Source organism: Helicoverpa armigera, chromosome 19, assembly GCF_030705265.1.
Source record: "Helicoverpa armigera isolate CAAS_96S chromosome 19, ASM3070526v1, whole genome shotgun sequence".
Taxonomy (NCBI): domain Eukaryota; kingdom Metazoa; phylum Arthropoda; class Insecta; order Lepidoptera; family Noctuidae; genus Helicoverpa; species Helicoverpa armigera.
The window spans coordinates 7,920,828-7,939,624 of NC_087138.1; the positions used below are offsets into that span (position 1 = coordinate 7,920,828).

At 36.0% G+C, this 18,797-nt stretch overlaps 1 protein-coding gene across 3 annotated transcripts in view; it reads right to left on the bottom strand.

Moving 5' to 3' along the window:
* LOC110374163 (uncharacterized) overlaps positions 1–18,797 on the bottom strand; it is a 102,312-nt gene that overhangs the window by 37,397 nt on the left and 46,118 nt on the right. For all 3 annotated transcript variants that reach the window (XM_021331755.3, XM_021331754.3, XM_021331753.3), the window contains exon 3: positions 17,887–18,064. In XM_021331755.3, coding sequence (XP_021187430.3) covers positions 17,887–18,064 — 178 coding nt within the window. The remainder of the gene's footprint in view (positions 1–17,886; positions 18,065–18,797) is intronic.

The following is an 18,797-nucleotide window of genomic DNA, read 5'->3' on the forward strand; positions in this document are numbered from 1 at the left end:
AAAATAGGTGGTCTGGTAGGGGTCTTATTTATTTAATTAACTTTTTATTACATACAAATATTCTCTTATCAATAACGGATATAGAAGTGGAATCATATTTAATTTAACACAACAATAGGAGTGGTATATAAGGAGGAGAGATATTTAATTTAACACCAATATGAAGAAGATATGTATACTTAATTTCTTTTGGTTTTAGTTGAGTAAAAGTGAAATAAAGCTATTCTGAACGACAGAATCGTCAATTTTACAAACAATGAAAAGCACGACTTGATATGACAAATTTTGAAACGGTCAGACATTATGCTTCTCGTCAGTATTTACTTGGGGATCATGTATTTCTAAATAGGATTTCATATAAGTTCTAACTCAGTACGTTTTGATCTCTTACTGAAATACTCTCCCCATACCAGCCGATTACTTTTCATTATAATTATGTATAGATCAATGGCTAAGTTGTTAAAGTTCCTCGAAAATTGTACACAAGCATTAATGATCAAGTTTTCTACATTTAACAGTTTTACTACTGATGGCAATACTGACACATTACTCAGCACAAATATCAATGTTGAAATATAGAATCGACTCCATTTATCGGTCGAGGTACTAGAAAACAAAGAATACAGAACACACATGTAAATAATTAAATTCATCGCAATAGGTGCCAATGAAAATACATGACTGATTATTATATAAACTCTGAGTGACCATTCATAATTGTCACTATAATTAAATTGTAAGGTTAGAACTAGTGACGGAAAGATAGGAAAAACATAGGAAAATAGACTAGATTTTAGGTACCTCCTATGAATATCAAGACGAAACACTTTCACGAAATCCACATAAAATATATAGCACAACACCAATAACCAGAGATCGTAGCACACTACCACGTAAACGTCCATAATTAAATAGAAATTGTTTAATGCTATATTTGTCATAAGATCGTTTAGGGCGAGTTCCGTAAGCAAGAGCCACATAAACCAATATAGGCAGCCCACCGCGATAGCACTAAGAAGCACGAAGTTTCTAAAATGTCGGAACTTCTTGATGAGACACCACGATATCACACCGTATATGAACGCAATGAGCGTTATGATACCCAAACTCCCAAGTATGGCGAACGAAGCAGTTTCGCCCACTAGGTCGCTGAAATCATTTACTTCAGAGTCGTCACTGTCTTCATATTCAATTGTATTGTAATCAGCCATAATGATAGAATTATGAATCTTCAGTCGATGAGTCGCTGGCCTGTAGTTAGACTAGGTTGCGTGGCGGTATCGTGCAGGGATCGGACGAAAGGAGCTGAATATCGAGCTCAGAAGTGGAGCGCAAGAGACGTCGCCATCACACAGGATGATGATGACTGCACGAATAATGGATGCACGCGACCATATAACGATGCGCCAATGACGTTATAAACTCAATCTGACGCATTATTTTTTTATATCCTGTTTCTATTCTAGAAATAGGTGTCTTCAAAATTCGCGTGTTAAACTGGTTACTTTTTAAATCAGATACAGTAAACAAATATTTTGAAAGTCATCGAATAGCGTACCTAAACGAAAAATTTACCTTGTTGTTTTGTTCCAGACTTCTACATTATTTTAAAAAACCAGGTAAAATTTTCAGAGCATATAAAGTGCTCATAGGAAAACAAAAACGGTTACTGTAAAGGAACAATATTATTTGCAAGTCATACTTAGTGCGTTCTGGGTACCTAAATACTGTTTTGAACTTCTTAACACCAACTCAATTAATATTTAAGCAATTTTTTCACATTATCAGATCACAAGTCAGAAGAATTTTGACAGACACCAAAATTATGCATCGAAATAGGTAATATTTATTTATCTGTATCACTGCGAATAATGGTCATGTCATGTCATGAAATAAATAACCTAAAAACTGGAGTGTTAATGAGTTTTCATCAATTATTTTATTCTGTGTATTGACTTTAAACAGCATTCTAGACGGCTGTTGTTTTAACTCTTTTAACGCCCGTATTGTATGCAAAATGCATAAAACTACGCTTCTGTTACGCAATTCAAGGGCGCGTTATCGGCATTCGGCCTGACAGCTCGCGTAACGCGTTACTTGCAAACCGATAATACGCTACTATTGCTTATTATGTATGAGTATTGCTAGACTTTGCTAACCGTTTGTCACGTCGGCCATTACCAGTGGAACTATTGGCTTTTTTGCGCTTGACATAATAATGATCTGTTGGGCTCTGTTTTTCTATTTTATAAAAAATACTTTTATTTGAGGTCTGTCCATCTATTACCTGCCTATATCTCCTTTCAATTGTTTGAGGTATATTTGTCGCACTCCTGACATATAACTTTTTAAACACACTACAAACGTGTTTCAGTCCCAATGTATATAAATTGCCCACAATTGAAGGTGGCGTCTGTTCGTCATGGCTGCACGTTGCTTACTCTGATTGATACACCAGACAAACGTACATTCACTATAATACAGGCTCTCATGAAATACTCAATGCTCAATTCTTTATTAGCATTCCATATGTTATAACAGGTTATACATTTAGATTAGTGACAATATGGACTCTATGGGGCACAGCTTAAAGAAGTAGGAGAGTTTTAATACTAGCATATTAATAAATTATAATTAAATTTAACAACATATTAATTAGTGTACATGTGAGTGTCGGTGTGAATGGGTGTGTGCGTTTGTGTTATGACTTTTATGTGTGTACTTTTATTTAGTTTTTATTTATTAAAGGATTTGTCTTCCATGTATTCTTTTAATGTATAATAACATTTGTCGTTGAGGAATTGCTTTAATTTTTTTATAAATATGGGAGTTTTAGGTTCATCTTTTATGTTCTTTAGTAGATTGTTATATACTTAAATGGAGCTTACTAACGGACCGGAAGAGTGAATTTTAAGTTTGGATGTAGGTAAATTTAATCTATTTTTATGCCTTAAGTTATGTTCACTTTGAATTTATTTTTTATATTTTCGGAAGAATTTGCGAATTTCTAGAATATATAGACAAGGAAATGTTAAAATATTGTGTTACTGAGAAATCATGATGACGTGTGTTTTTGAGGAAAAACACTAGTTCCTGAGAGCGGTTGCCTGCATTATAGACTAATGTTGGAATGTGTGATTATCTATAATAATGCTAATAATGGCGTCCAAGGTCGATTTCGGCCACGGTGGCTGTTCTCATTTAAGTAGATCAGTCAGCTGCGCAGGACATTATAGTGCACGAGCATTTGCGCAGACACGGGTGCACTCCCTATTCCTTCACTCTCATAACCCGACGGCACGGCAATCTGACACGTCCGGAAAGAGATCAGGTATATTTTTTATTATTTAACATCATATCAGGCATATTTTTTATTATTATAATATAACACATTTCGGTTCTTATTTATTTAATTAACTTTTTATTACATACAAATATTATCTTATCACTAACGAATATATCAATAGAAGTTTTACATATCTAATTTAACACGAATATGAAGTAGATACGAGTACTTAATTTATTTTTGTTTTGGTCTAGTAAAAGTGAAATAAAGGTATTCTGAATCGACAGAATCGTCAATTTTACAAACAATGAAAAGCACGACTTGATATGACAAATTTTAAAACGGTCAAACATTATGCTTCTAGTCAGTATTTACTAGGGGATCATGTATTTCTAAATAGGATTTCATTTAAGTACTAACTCAGTACGTTTTAATCTCTAACTTAAATACTCTCCCCATACCAGCCGATTACTTTTCATTGCAATTATGTAAAGATCAATGGCTACAATCTTCAAGCAGAAAAAAATATCTGTACACACATTAGTAATCAAGTTTTCTACATTTAACACTTTTACTACTGATGGCAATACTGACACATTACTCAGCACAAATATCAATGTTGAAATATAGAATCGACTCCATTTATCGGTCGAGGTACTAGAAAACAAAGAATACAGAACACACATGTAAATAATTAAATTCATCGCAATAGGTGCCAATGAAAATACGTGACTGATTATTATATAAACTCTGAGTGACCATTCATAATTGTTATTATAAAAAAGATATATGGTTAGAAATAACGACGGAATAAAAGGCAACCCCCAGGAAAATAGGCTAGATTTTAGGTACCTTCTATGAATATCAAGACGAAACACTTTCACGAAATCCACATAAAATATATAGCACAACACCAATAACCAGAGATCGTAGCACACTACCATGTAGACGTCCATAATTAAATAGAAATTGTTAAATGCTATATTTTCTGACGACATAAGATCGTTTTCGGCGAGTTTCGTAAGTAAGTGCCACATAAACCAGTAAAGGCAGCCCACCGCGATAGCACTAAGAAGCACGAAGTTTCTAAAATGTCGGAACTTCTTGATGAGACACCACGATATCACACCGTATATGAACGCAATGAGCGTTATGATACCCAAACTCCCAAGTATGGCGAACGAAGCAGTTTCGCCCACTAGGTCGCTGAAATCATTTACTTCAGAGTCGTCACTGTCTTCATATTCAATTGTGTTGTAATCAGCCATAATGATAGAATTATGAATCTTCAGTCGATGAGTCGCTGGCCTGTAGTTAGACTAGGTTGCGTGGCGGTATCGTGCAGGGATCGGACGAAAGGAGCTGAATATCGAGCTCAGAAGTGGAGCGCAAGAGACGTCGCCATCACACAGGATGATGATGACTGCACGAATAATGGATGCACGCGACCATACAACGATGCGCCAATGACGTTATAAACTCAATCTGACGCATTATTTTTTTATATCCTGTTTCTATTCTAGAAATAGGTGTCTTCAAAATTCGCGTGTTAAACTGGTTACTTTTTAAATCAGATACAGTAAACAAATATTTTGAAAGTCATCGAATAGCGTACCTTAACGAAAAATTTACCTTGTTGTTTTGTTCCAGACTTCTACATTATTTTAAAAAACCAGGTAAAATTTTCAGAGCCATCGTAGAATCGCGAAAAATACGAATATACATATAAAGTGCTCATAGGAAAACAAAAACGGTTACTGTAAAGGAACAATGTTATTTGCAAGTCATACTTAGTGCGTTCTGGGTACCTAAATACTGTTTTGAACTTCTTAACACCAACTCAATTAATATTTAAGCAATTTTTTCACATTATCAGATCACAAGTCAGAAGAATTTTGACAGACACCAAAATTATGCATCGAAATAGGTAATATTTATTTATCTGTATCACTGCGAATAATGGTCATGTCATGTCATGAAATAAATAACCTAAAAACTGGAGTGTTAATGAGTTTTCATCAATTATTTTATTCTGTGTATTGACTTTAAACAGCATTCTAGACGGCTGTTGTTTTAACTCTTTTAACGCCCGTATTGTATGCAAAATGCATAAAACTACGCTTCTGTTACGCAATTCAAGGGCGCGTTATCGGCATTCGGCCTGACAGCTCGCGTAACGCGTTACTTGCAAACCGATAATACGCTACTATTGCTTATTATGTATGAGTATTGCTAGACTTTGCTAACCGTTTGTCACGTCGGCCATTACCAGTGGAACTATTGGCTTTTTTGCGCTTGACATAATAATGATCTGTTGGGCTCTGTTTTTCTATTTTATAAAAAATACTTTTATTTGAGGTCTGTCCATCTATTACCTGCCTATATCTCCTTTCAATTGTTTGAGGTATATTTGTCGCACTCCTGACATATAACTTTTTAAACACACTACAAACGTGTTTCAGTCCCAATGTATATAAATTGCCCACAATTGAAGGTGGCGTCTGTTCGTCATGGCTGCACGTTGCTTACTCTGATTGATACACCAGACAAACGTACATTCACTATAATACAGGCTCTCATGAAATACTCAATGCTCAATTCTTTATTAGCATTCCATATGTTATAACAGGTTATACATTTAGATTAGTGACAATATGGACTCTATGGGGCACAGCTTAAAGAAGTAGGAGAGTTTTAATACTAGCATATTAATAAATTATAATTAAATTTAACAACATATTAATTAGTGTACATGTGAGTGTCGGTGTGAATGGGTGTGTGCGTTTGTGTTATGACTTTTATGTGTGTACTTTTATTTAGTTTTTATTTATTAAAGGATTTGTCTTCCATGTAGGGATTGTTCACACCAAACGTATTGTCCGCCGCTGACTGTGAGTATACTCACTGTCTGCCCCAGTGTGAACGTCGACTCAATCTGCAGAACGCGTTCACACCAAGCCGACAATAGGCTATAGCGTACGATGCGCTACATGTGTGAACAAAAGAATAGGCTCTTTTAGGTTCACACTAGATGCGTACGCTGAGCGGCTGACTATTCTACACATAAAAGGGCTCGGTGTTTGAAGTTGCTTGTAGTATTTTATAAACGATAAAACTAGCGTAATTCATTTTTTTCAAATCAAACGTTTTACTGATATTTCAATTAAATGATGCGCATTCAGATAGTTGCCATTTGCGAAGCTCTAGAGGAAGACGAAAATAATAAAAAGAAGAGATTGTGGGTACATCCCTTAAATTTGAAGAGATATTTTCTTGGTCAATTTCATACTTTATATTTCGAATATAGACTTTATCCAAATAAGTTCAAGAAATATTTTCGTATGACAGTAAAATATTCGATGAGGTACTATACGTTTAAGCTTATATAAAAGGGACCCTAATTATCGACGTGCTGTACCGAGGCGCGGCGGAGCGTACGCGGCGGAGCGGCGCTATTCGGCAACTGCGTCCGCGTAGCCAATCCGCGTCCGCCGTGCATAGTCGCGTAGTAAAATAATCGGCCACTGAGAGTCAGCTACAACAGACGACGTAACAGCGTATAGTCGGTTCGGTGTGAACGACAATTTCAATATATATGAAAAAGCAATAAACTGCGTAACGCGCGCTCACAGTCAGCGGCCGACAATACGTTTGGTCTGAACGATGCCGTATTCTTTTAATGTATAATAACATTTGTCGTTGAGGAATTGCTTTAATTTTTTTATAAATATGGGAGTTTTAGGTTCATCTTTTATGTTCTTTAGTAGATTGTTATATACTTAAATGGAGCTTACTAACGGACCGGAAGAGTGAATTTTAAGTTTGGATGTAGGTAAATTTAATCTATTTTTATGCCTTAAGTTATGTTCACTTTGAATTTATTTTTTATATTTTCGGAAGAATTTGCGAATTTCTAGAATATATAGACAAGGAAATGTTAAAATATTGTGTTACTGAGAAATCATGATGACGTGTGTTTTTGAGGAAAAACACTAGTTCCTGAGAGCGGTTGCCTGCATTATAGACTAATGTTGGAATGTGTGATTATCTATAATAATGCTAATAATGGCGTCCAAGGTCGATTTCGGCCACGGTGGCTGTTCTCATTTAAGTAGATCAGTCAGCTGCGCAGGACATTATAGTGCACGAGCATTTGCGCAGACACGGGTGCACTCCTATTCCTTCACTCTCATAACCCGACGGCACGGCAATCTGACACGTCCGGAAAGAGATCAGGTATATTTTTTATTATTTAACATCATATCAGGCATATTTTTTATTATTATAATATAACACATTTCGGTTCTTATTTATTTAATTAACTTTTTATTACATACAAATATTATCTTATCACTAACGAATATATCAATAGAAGTTTTACATATCTAATTTAACACGAATATGAAGTAGATACGAGTACTTAATTTATTTTTGTTTTGGTCTAGTAAAAGTGAAATAAAGGTATTCTGAATCGACAGAATCGTCAATTTTACAAACAATGAAAAGCACGACTTGATATGACAAATTTTAAAACGGTCAAACATTATGCTTCTAGTCAGTATTTACTAGGGGATCATGTATTTCTAAATAGGATTTCATTTAAGTACTAACTCAGTACGTTTTAATCTCTAACTTAAATACTCTCCCCATACCAGCCGATTACTTTTCATTGCAATTATGTATAGAACAATGGCTATGTTGTTCAAGTAATCCAAAATTTCTGCACATACATGAATGATCAAAGTTTCTACGTTTGTCGCTTGTATTGCTACTGCCAATACTGACACATTACTCAGTACTGGAGCCGCAGTGGGCGCTCCCACTGCGGCTCCGCATCGCTGCCAGTGCGGTGAATCTGTGGACCACCTTGGGCACCATGGTCTTTCCTGTAGCAAAAGTGCTGGTCGCATGGCACGACACGCCAGCATAAATGACATTATCCGTCGTGCTCTTGTCACCGCCGGAGTGCCAGCCATTTTAGAACCCAGAGGCTTGGCACGCGACGATGGCAAGAGACCAGACGGGATGTCTATAATGCCTTGGAAGATGGGAAGGTCTTTGGTGTGGGACGCAACGTGCGTCGACACCCTTGCACCTTCCCACCTTCCCAGTACGGCGAGCTGTGTCGGTGCAGCTGCTGCGGCCGCGGAAAACCTCAAGCGGCACAAATATGTAAACCTCACCGGCAATTGCATTTTTGAGCCGTTTGGGGTTGAAACCCTGGGACCATGGGGCCCAAGTGCCCACAGACTATTTCGGGAAATTAGTAAGCGATTAGTGGAGTCCACTCGTGACCAAAGGGCTGGCCTATACTTCGGTCAAAGGATATGCATTGCCATCCAGCGTGGCAATGCAGCCAGCCTTTTGGGCACGATCCCAGCTGACAGCGATGCGGATGAATATTTTGATACCTAGTTTTAATATTTCCCTATTATAGATTAATATTGATTATTATGAATAAATAATGAAAAGCTTACTCAGTACAAATATCAATGTTGAAATATAGAATCGACTCCATTTGTTTATCGAGGTGCTCTTCGAAATGGTACTACAAAATAAGGAATATAAAACACACATGTAAATAATTAAATTCATCGCAATAGGCGCCGACAACAATACATACATGATTTTATCCGCTCTGATTGTCCATTCAAAGTCACTATAAAGAATGTATATGGTGAAAAATAATGTCGACATAAAAGGCATACCCCAAGACAATAGGCTAGATTTTAAGTACCTCCTATGAATATCAAGACGAAACACTTTTACGAAATCCACATAAAATATATAGCACAACACCAATAACCAGTGATGGTAACACAGTCCAAAGTAAACGTACATAAATAATGCTACATTTTGTGACAGAACAGCGTTTTCTTCGATGGCTACATACACATGCCACAAAAACCAATATAAGCATTCCGCCGCGATAGCACTAAGAAGCACGTAGTTTCTAAAATGTCGGAACTTCTTGATGAGGCACCACGATACCACACCGTATATGAACGCGATGAAAGTTAAGGTACCCAAAAATCCGGCTATGGTGTACATAGCAGTATCGTCCACTAAGTCGCTTAAACCTTCAACTTTTGGGACAGCACTGTTTTCATATTCACTTGTGTTGTTGTCGGTCATAATGATAGAATTATGGCTCTTCAGTCGATGAGTCGGTGGTCTGTAGTTAGACTAGGATGCGGCGGTATCGTGCAGGGATCGGACGAAAGAAGCTGAATATCGAGCTCAGAAGCGGAGCGTGAGAGACGCCGCCATCACACAGGACGATAATGACTGCAGAAATAATGAATGGCACGCGACCATACCAACAAGCGCCAATAGCGTTATGAACTTAATCTGGCGTATTATTATTTTGTTACATCCTGTTTTTTTAAGCTAGAAATATGCGTGTCTTCAAACTTCACATGTTAAACTGGTTATTTTTTTAACAGACACAGTAAAACGGAATTTCACAAGTAATTTAAAACCGTGAGCGAAACTTGAATATGTTTTTTTGTTTCGGACGTCTATATTAAAAAATGAAACACAACACATTACATAGCCATCGCGATCGCCAATAGGAATATATAAGGTGCTCATAGGAAAACAAAACGGTAATTGTAAAGGAACAATCTTATTTGCAGTTGGCAAAATGAACACGACCTATGCCAACGTATGCAGACACACACATGTGTGGAACAATTCCCAACGAAATAAAACCCCAAAAACTGGATTGTAATGAATTTTCAACTTAAAAAATCTTTGCAAATAACGTAATCGTCAGCAGTCAATTATTTTATTCTGTGTTTGGGGACGGCTGTTGTTTTAACTCGTTTTAATTATATTTTCGCTTGCTTACAGTCGCAGTGGAGTCCACGTTGGTCGCCCGTATATTTTCATTGTATGCAAAATGCATAAAACTACGCTTCTGTTACGTAATTCAAGGGCGCGTTATCGGCATTCGGCCTTACAGCTCGCGTAACGCGTTACTTGCAGGCCGATAATACGCTACTATTGCTTATTATGTATGAGTATTGCTAGACTTTGCTAGCCATTTGTTACGCCGGCCAAAACCAGTGGAAATGTTGGCTTTTTTTGCAATTTTGTTCCAAAATTGCGTATGGAGTTAAAAATAATCGGTTGGACTGTGTTTTTCTACATCAGAGACAAACTTTATAATTCTGATCTATTCATCTTTACTACCTATAATCTCCTTTAAAGGATATCATTTTTTAAAGGTACATTTGTTAATTTTAGAACTAAGTTCAATACGTTAATTTTAAGAACTAATGTTCTAACAATTAACTTTTAATTGTTGTAATGAACTAATGTTTAGTTCTAAAAATTAACCTTTTTGATTTTCCTATGAGCACCTTATACATTCGTATATTCCGCGATTCTGCGATGGTTCTGTGTGTTCTTTTACGTGTTTTTTTTTTATAAAGAAGTCTGGAACAAAAAAAGCAGGTTCAAGTTCTCGTTCACGATGTTCAATGACTTTCAAAATACCAGTTTACTGCATTTAATAATAAAAATAACCAGTTTAACATGCGAACTTTGAAGACACCTACATTTCCAGCTTAAAAACAGGATATCACACAAAAATATGTCAGATTAAGTTCATAACGCTATTGGCGCTTGTTGGTATGGCCGCGTGCCATCCATTATTTGAGCATTCATCGTCATCTAGTGTGATAGCGGCATCTGTCACGCTCCACTTCTGAGCTCGGTATTCAGCTCTTTTCGTCCGATCCCTGCACGATACCGTCGCATCCTAGTCTAACTACAGGCCGCCGACTCATCGACTGAAGAGCCATAATTCTATCATTATGGCCGACAACAACACAAGTGAATATGAAGACAGTGGCGACTCTGAAGTAAAAAGTTTGAGCGACTTAGTGGGCGATACTGCTATGTACACTATAGCCGGGATTTTGGGTACCTTAACTTTCATCGCGTTCATATACGGTGTGGTATCGTGGTGCCTCATCAAGAAGTTCCGACATTTTAGAAACTACGTGCTTCTTAGTGCTATCGCGGCGGAATGCTTATATTGGTTTTTGTGGCACGTGTATATGGCTATCCAAGTAAACGATCTCCTGCCACAAAAAATAAAAATACACATTTATTTCGACCTATTCACGTTCGTTTACTGTGGACTGTGTTACCATCTGTGGTTATTGGTGTTGTGCTATATATTTTATGTGGATTTCGTTAAAGTGTTTCGTCTTGATATTCATAGGAGGTACTTAAAATCTAGCCTATTGTCTTGGGGCATGCCTTTTATGTCGTCATTATTTCTAACTATATATCTTCTTTATAGTGACGATTCGGAACGGACAGTCAGAGTATATACAATTGTCAGTTTTGTGTTGATTTTGGCACCTATTGCAATGAATTTAATTATTTACATGTGTGTTTTGTATTCTTTATTTTGTAGTAAAATTTCGAAGAGTACCTCGACTGACAAATGGAGTCGATTCTATATTTCAACATTGATATTTGTACTAAGTAATGTGTCAGTATTGGCAGCAGTAATACGAGTGACAAACGTAGAAAACTTGATAATTTATGTATGTGCAGAAATTTTGGACTGCTTGAACAACATAGCCATTGTTCTATACATAATTGTAATGAAAAGTAATCGATTGGTATGGGGAGAGTATTTAAATAAGAGATCAAAACGTACTGAGTTAGAACTTAAATAAAAAGCCTATTAATAAATACATGATCCCCAAGTAAATACTGACTACAAGCATAATGTCTGACCGTTTTAACATTTGTCATATCGAGTCGTGGTTTTAATCGTTTGTGAAATTGAAGATTCTGTCGATTCAGAATACCTTTGTTTCGCTTTTACTCGACAATAACCAAAACAAATGGTGTAAACTTTTGGAAATATTAGGATCACGTTTCTTCATAGCACCTTCATAACTAAACTTACATTTTTTCTTGGTGCTTAGGTAAGAATTATAAATAGTAATTAAGTATATGTGTTTACTTCATATTGGTGTTAAACTTAATATATTTTAACTTCTATTTTTACACTCGTTCTTATTAAGAGAATATTTGTATGTAATAAAAGAACATTTTATTAATAACCTAAATGTGTTATCCTTCTACCTAGTTTTTTTTTTAATATTAAATAATCACATATTCTTACATTAGTTGATATTGCAGGCAACCGGTCTCAGAAACTAGAATTTTTCTTTAAAAATCATGTTTTCGACTAGACTGTATTAAAATTAATATAGGTAGTCTGTATGCGTGCAGCCATAACGAACGGACACCACCATCACTTGTGGACAATTTATATACATTGGGACTGAAACACGTTTTTAGTGTGTTTAAAGAGTTATAGGTCAGGAACAATGCGCTGGAGTGCGATAAATGCAGCTCAAGAAATTGAAAGGATTTATAGGCAGATAATAGATGGATATACCTCAAATAAAAGTAGATCATTATTAAGTCAAGTTCAAAAAAGCCAACATTTCCACTGGTTTTGGTCGACCGACGTGACAAACGGCTAGCAAAGTCTAGCAATACTCATACATAATAAGCAATAGTAGCGTATTATCGGCTTGCAAGTAACGCGTTACGCGAGCTGTAAGGCCGAATGCCGATAACGCGCCCTTGAATTACGTAACCGAAGCGTAGTTTATGCATTTTGGATGCAATAAAAATATGCGGGCAAACAACGTGGGCGCCCCCACAACGGTAAACTAGCGAAATTTTAATTTAAACGAGTTAAAACAAAAGCCTGAAAGCCTATATCTATTTGTAACATTTTTATACCTGTATATGAATTTTGATTTGATTTGATTTCTAATACATAATATTATCTAGTCTTATTGGCAGCGACGCAGATAAATGCATATTACCTATTTGCAAACCTGTATTCAGGTGCCCAGAATGAATTGGGTATAACGGGTTGTTAGGTACAATGGTAGAGGTCCTGTTCAGTTTGTCAGCTGCAAACAAGATTGTTCCTTAACAGTACCTAACCATTTTCGTTTTCCTGTGAGCACCTTCCCGTTCACGATATTCAATGACTTTCAAAAAACCAGTTTACTGCATCTGTTTAAAAAAATAACCAGTTTAACATGCGAAGTTTGGAGACACGTATATTTCCAGCTTAAAAACAGGATATATCAAAGTACGATGCCAGATTAAGTTCATAACGCTTTTGGCGCTTCTTGAGAAGGGTGGGGTACCATCCATTATTTGTGCAGTCGTCATCATCCTGTGTGATGGCGACACCTCTCGCGCTCCACTTCTGAGCTCAATATTCAGCTCCTCTCGTTCGATCCCTGCACGATACCGTCGCGCAACGTAGTCTAACAGCAGGCCAGCGACTCATCGACTGAAGATCCGCAGTTCTGTCACCATGGCCGGCAACAATACAAGTGAATATAAAAACAGTGACGGCCGAGAAGTAAAATTTTTCAGCGACTTAGTGGGCAATACTGCCATATACGCCATAGGTGGAATTTTGGGTACCTTAACCCTCATCGCGTTCATATACGGTGTGATATCGTGGTACCTCATCAAGAAGTTCCGACATTTTAGAAACTACGTGCTTCTTAGTGCTATCGCGGCGAACGGTTTATATAATTTTTTGTTTTACGTGCTTATGGCCTTCGCCGCAAACGGTCTTCTGTCTGGAGATGTACTATTAGACACTATCCCTACATCTGTGGTCGTTTACTTTGGACTGTGTTACCAGCATTGGTTATTGGTGTTGTGCTATATATTTTATGTGGATTTCGTTAAAGTGTTTCGTCTTGATATTCCTAGGAGGTACCTAAAATCTAGTCTATTTTCTTGGGCTTTGCCTTTTATAGTTATGTTGTTATTATATGTAATTAAATATCTTATTCATAATGACAATTCTGTATGGTCAACCAGAGAATTTACAATCGTCAGTAATGTATTCTTATGTGCACCTGTTGCGTTGGGTTTCATTATTTACCTGTTTGTTTTATATTCATTATTTTGTAGTAAAATGTGGAAGAGTGCCTCGACTAATAAATGGAGTCGATTCTATATTGCAACATTGATATTTGTACTTAGTAATATGTCTGTATTTCCAGCAGTAAGTCTAGTGATAGACGTTGAAAACTTGATAATTGATGTGTATGAAGAAATTTTGCAGTACTTGAACACCATTGCTATTAATCTATACATAATTATAATGAAAAGTAATCGGCTGGTATGGGGAGAGTATTTAAGTAAGAGATCACAACGTACTGAGTTAGAACTTAAATGAAAGCCTATTAATCAAATACACTCTTTTGCAAAAAAAACGGGCACCTATGCGAAATCTTGATTTTAAGCATTTTACGTGTATTTCAAAGGGTTTTAATGATTGTAGTATATTTCTAGCATCAAAAGAGTTAGCCGAGCATGCTTGAGAGTGTATTCTAAATTTGAATTTTGTATAATTTCTAAGAAATTGGTTAAACCTTGTTTTGGACTAATTGCAAGCAAAAAGTTCGTCGGTGTTTTGAAAATTTTTTGAAGTGATTTTCAGGAAAATGATACTGCAATTTTAATTAATGATTAATGTACTTTTTTTTTTATATCAAAACATTTTTGAAAAACTATGCGTATTTGATAAAATTTTCACCTGCTCTAAATGGGCTATACTGATGATTGGTGGCAATGTTAAGAGTTTCGGTATTTTAGTGTAAAGCGTTCTATTGTTTAGATATTGTACCCACGTGTTTTAAAATATCGCTTTTTCATAAATAAACACTATTTAGAAGAGTATCGGTACCTTTGGCTGCGACAAAACCAATTTAAAGTAAGCAGTGCCGATCACAACTCGTCTCCTATCGGACTTTGAAATTTAAAAAATACCAAATTTTGTGATAAATGTTAAAATTAACCACATGAAAAATGATGAGGAGGGTTAAAGCTATCTAAAAAGTCAAATTATTGCCGCGTTGAAGCTCTCGATAACTCCATAGGTATCGGGTTACTAAACGACGATTTAGCTGAAAGGGAGTCAAGAATTCAAAATGATTTGCCAAACGTATGGTTCTTAAGAAATGAGCAGATAGCCAATTATTGTTATGATTTAAGCAGGAAAGTGCTGTAGATGCCAGAAAATCTCATTATAGGCAAGTTTATTTAATAAAATGTCCGTGGGATGAAAACACGCTATTTCAACGCTCAGACTCATGGATCTTCAGAGGTCTACGGAGTTTCCCGAGAGACGAGGTTGTTCAAAAATCAGTGATTACGAGACCTTAAGACCTCGTGCTCACAGTCTATGTGCTATTTTCTGTATTTTGTAGAATTTCAAGACTTTTAAAAATGTCGAAGTCTGATAGGAGACGAGTTGTGATCGGCACTGCTTACTTTAAATTGGTTTTGTCGCAGCTCAAAGTACTGATACTCTTCTAAATAGTGTTTATTTATGAAAAAGCGATATTTTAAAACACGTGGGTACAATATCTAAACAATAAAACGCTTTACACTAAAATACCGAAACTCTTAACATTGCCATCAATCATCAGTATAGCCCATTTAGAGCAGGTGAAAATTTTATCAAATACGCATAGTTTTTCAAAAATGTTTTGATCTTACAAAAAAGTACATTAATCATTAATTAAAATTGCATTATCATTTTCCTGAAAATCACTTCAAAAACTTTTCAAAACACCGACGAACTTTTTGCTTGCAATTAGTCCAAAACAAGGTTTAACCAATTTCTTAGCAATTGTACAAAATTCAAATTTAGAATACACTCTTACGCATGCTTGGCTAACATCTTTTGATGCTAGAAACATGCTACAATCATTAAAACCCTTTGAAATACACGTAAAGTCCTTAAAACTACGATTTCGCATAGGTGCCCGCTTTTTTTGCAAAAGAGTTTATAATGTCTGAACCTTTTTATTGTTTGTAAAATTGACGACTCTGTCGATTCAGAATGCTTTGTTTCCCTTTTACTCGACCAAAACCAAATGAAACCAGAAATGGTGTATGCTTTTGTAAGTTTAGATACCTATGTATGTTAGGATTATGTTTCTTCATGCATCTTCATAACTGGACTTAGATTTTAATTACTTGCTGCTTGGGTAAGAGTTATATATAGTAATTAAGAATATGTGTCTAATTCATGTTGGTGTTAAATTAAATATGTTTTAGTTTCTATTTTTAGATTCGTAATTATTAAGAGAATATTCGTATATAATAAAAAGATAATTAAAAAAATAAGAACCTTCGTATAAGATTTTTTATAATAGATAATCAATCGAACATAATATGTCGATAGCAGGCAGCCGGTCTCAGGAACTAGTTTTTTTTCTTAAAAAATAGACGTCATCATATTTTTCATTAGAGTCTGTATTTTAGTTAATTTACATTTGTCTGGTGTGTCAAGCAACGTGCAGCCATGACGAACAGACGCCACCATACATAATATTGGGACTGAAACTGGTTTTATCATCTCCCGAGCCTTTTTCCCAACTATGTTGGCGTCGGCTTCCAGTCTAACAGGATGCAACTGAGTACCAGTGTTTTACAAGGAGCGACTGCCTATCTGACCTCCTCAAATCAGTTTCCCGGGCAACTCGATACCCCTTGGTTACTTGATACTGGTGTCAGACTCAATGGCTTCTGATTACCCGCAACGACTGTCAAGGATGTTCAATGACAGCAAGAAAATCAATGAATATCGTGAACAAAAAAGTGGAACTAGGAAAAAAAACGGTAAATGTTAAAGAACAATCTTATTTGCAGTTGGCAAACTGAACACGACCTACGACAATGTGCCAATGGAGATGACACTTTTTTATCTTTTGAGCGAGAATTATGAAAAACGTTTCTAATCGCACTCTATGCACCTGAAAGCAAGCAACCAGATTCTACCGCAACAGGTTGAATAGAATAGAATAGAATATCATTTATTTCTAAGTATATGGTACATTGAGGTTTTACATTGAATATAGTTTCACATACACTACCATTGCTGGTGTAGAAATATTTAGTTATGCTTTAAAAAGAAAGAAAAAAAGTAATTATAAAAATGTCAAGTAAATTGAATCACAAAAAAAAAATAATGTATAAGTAAGTATATGATAGTAATTAGAAGTAGGTAACAATAGGTTTACCGTTGGGTAGGTATTAGGTTTAGGTTGGATAGGTATTAGGTTGGCCGTTGTGCGCAATTGCAGAATTGCAAATTATTGACCCACAGCCTCTGCGTAGATACTTTTGAACACCGCAAAAGACAGCAAAATTTGACACAACAAAATTATGCGGCGAAATAATATCTCTGCCAACTCAGTTTGGCTAGCATATAGATAGACCAATAGAAGTGTATCTCAGTCAAATGAAATAACAAAAAATGAAGTGTTATGTTTTTTTTAAGCTTTGCAAATAACGTCAGCTTCAGCCATCAATTATTTTATTTTATTCTGTGTTCTAACTTTGACAGCTTTGTAGACGGCTATTGTTTTAACGCGTTTTAATTCAACTTTCGTTTCACAATAAATTTTTGCAGTATTTTTTTAAAATATATTTTCGTTTTATTCGAAGCATGCTTCATCCACACTAACTTCTAAAATGGTAATGAGAATAGCACATGTACTTACTTCAGTGTCATATTCTCTCCACGGCGAGATTTGTCTCTCGGTCTCTCTGGAGGACACGAAGAGAACCACCTTCTCTGGTCGCAGTGCCCTGAGGAACCGCACCAGCGTGGCCCCCACCACTGCCACATCTTCAGGACAAGCCCCCACCAAGCTTCTTATTATTGACTTCGATTCTGTCCTGCGAAATACGAAACTTTGTTTAGGAAACTCTTTTGTGGTAGAGAAAATGGTGGGATATGAGCTGACAAGTTTCTTGGGAAGTATGACCTGTGGTGTAGGGTTCCATACTACTTGGAAGTGAAAACTGTCCTTATATTTTTTTGATAAGTGTTAGAAAATTAACATCTGCAATATTTTTTTTATGTTCGCTTTAAGAATCTCCTGATTCAAAAACTTTTTTTCGTGATTAGACAATTACCAGCGTGACAAGAAGTTTTCTTCCCAGAAGGCAGTGCTTTCACACAGTTTGTGCAGTCTAGATCCTCAGAGTTCTATCGTCAGGGCATAAATGACCTTCCTATTAGATGGCAGCAATGTATAGATAATAAATGAAAAAAATTTAAAAGAATAAGTTTGTTTAAAAAAAAATACAATTTAGATTTTTAGTAGGATTCTCTCAAACTTTTACATTTATAATATAATTAGGACTAGTAGGATTATATAAGTTACTGGTAACTGGGTTGAGGAGGTCAGATAGGCAGTCGCTTCTTGTAAAGCACTGGTACTCAGCTGAATCCGGTTAGACTGGAAGCCGACCCCAACCTAGTCGGAAAAAAGGCTCGGAGGATGATGATATAAGTAACTCGTACATAAGTCGGCGTATTGAATCCTACTTGTACACAGGTTGTTGTGAATGACTTGACAATGGAGTGGGACACTGACTGACACCTGTCGAGTTGCACTAAAGTTGT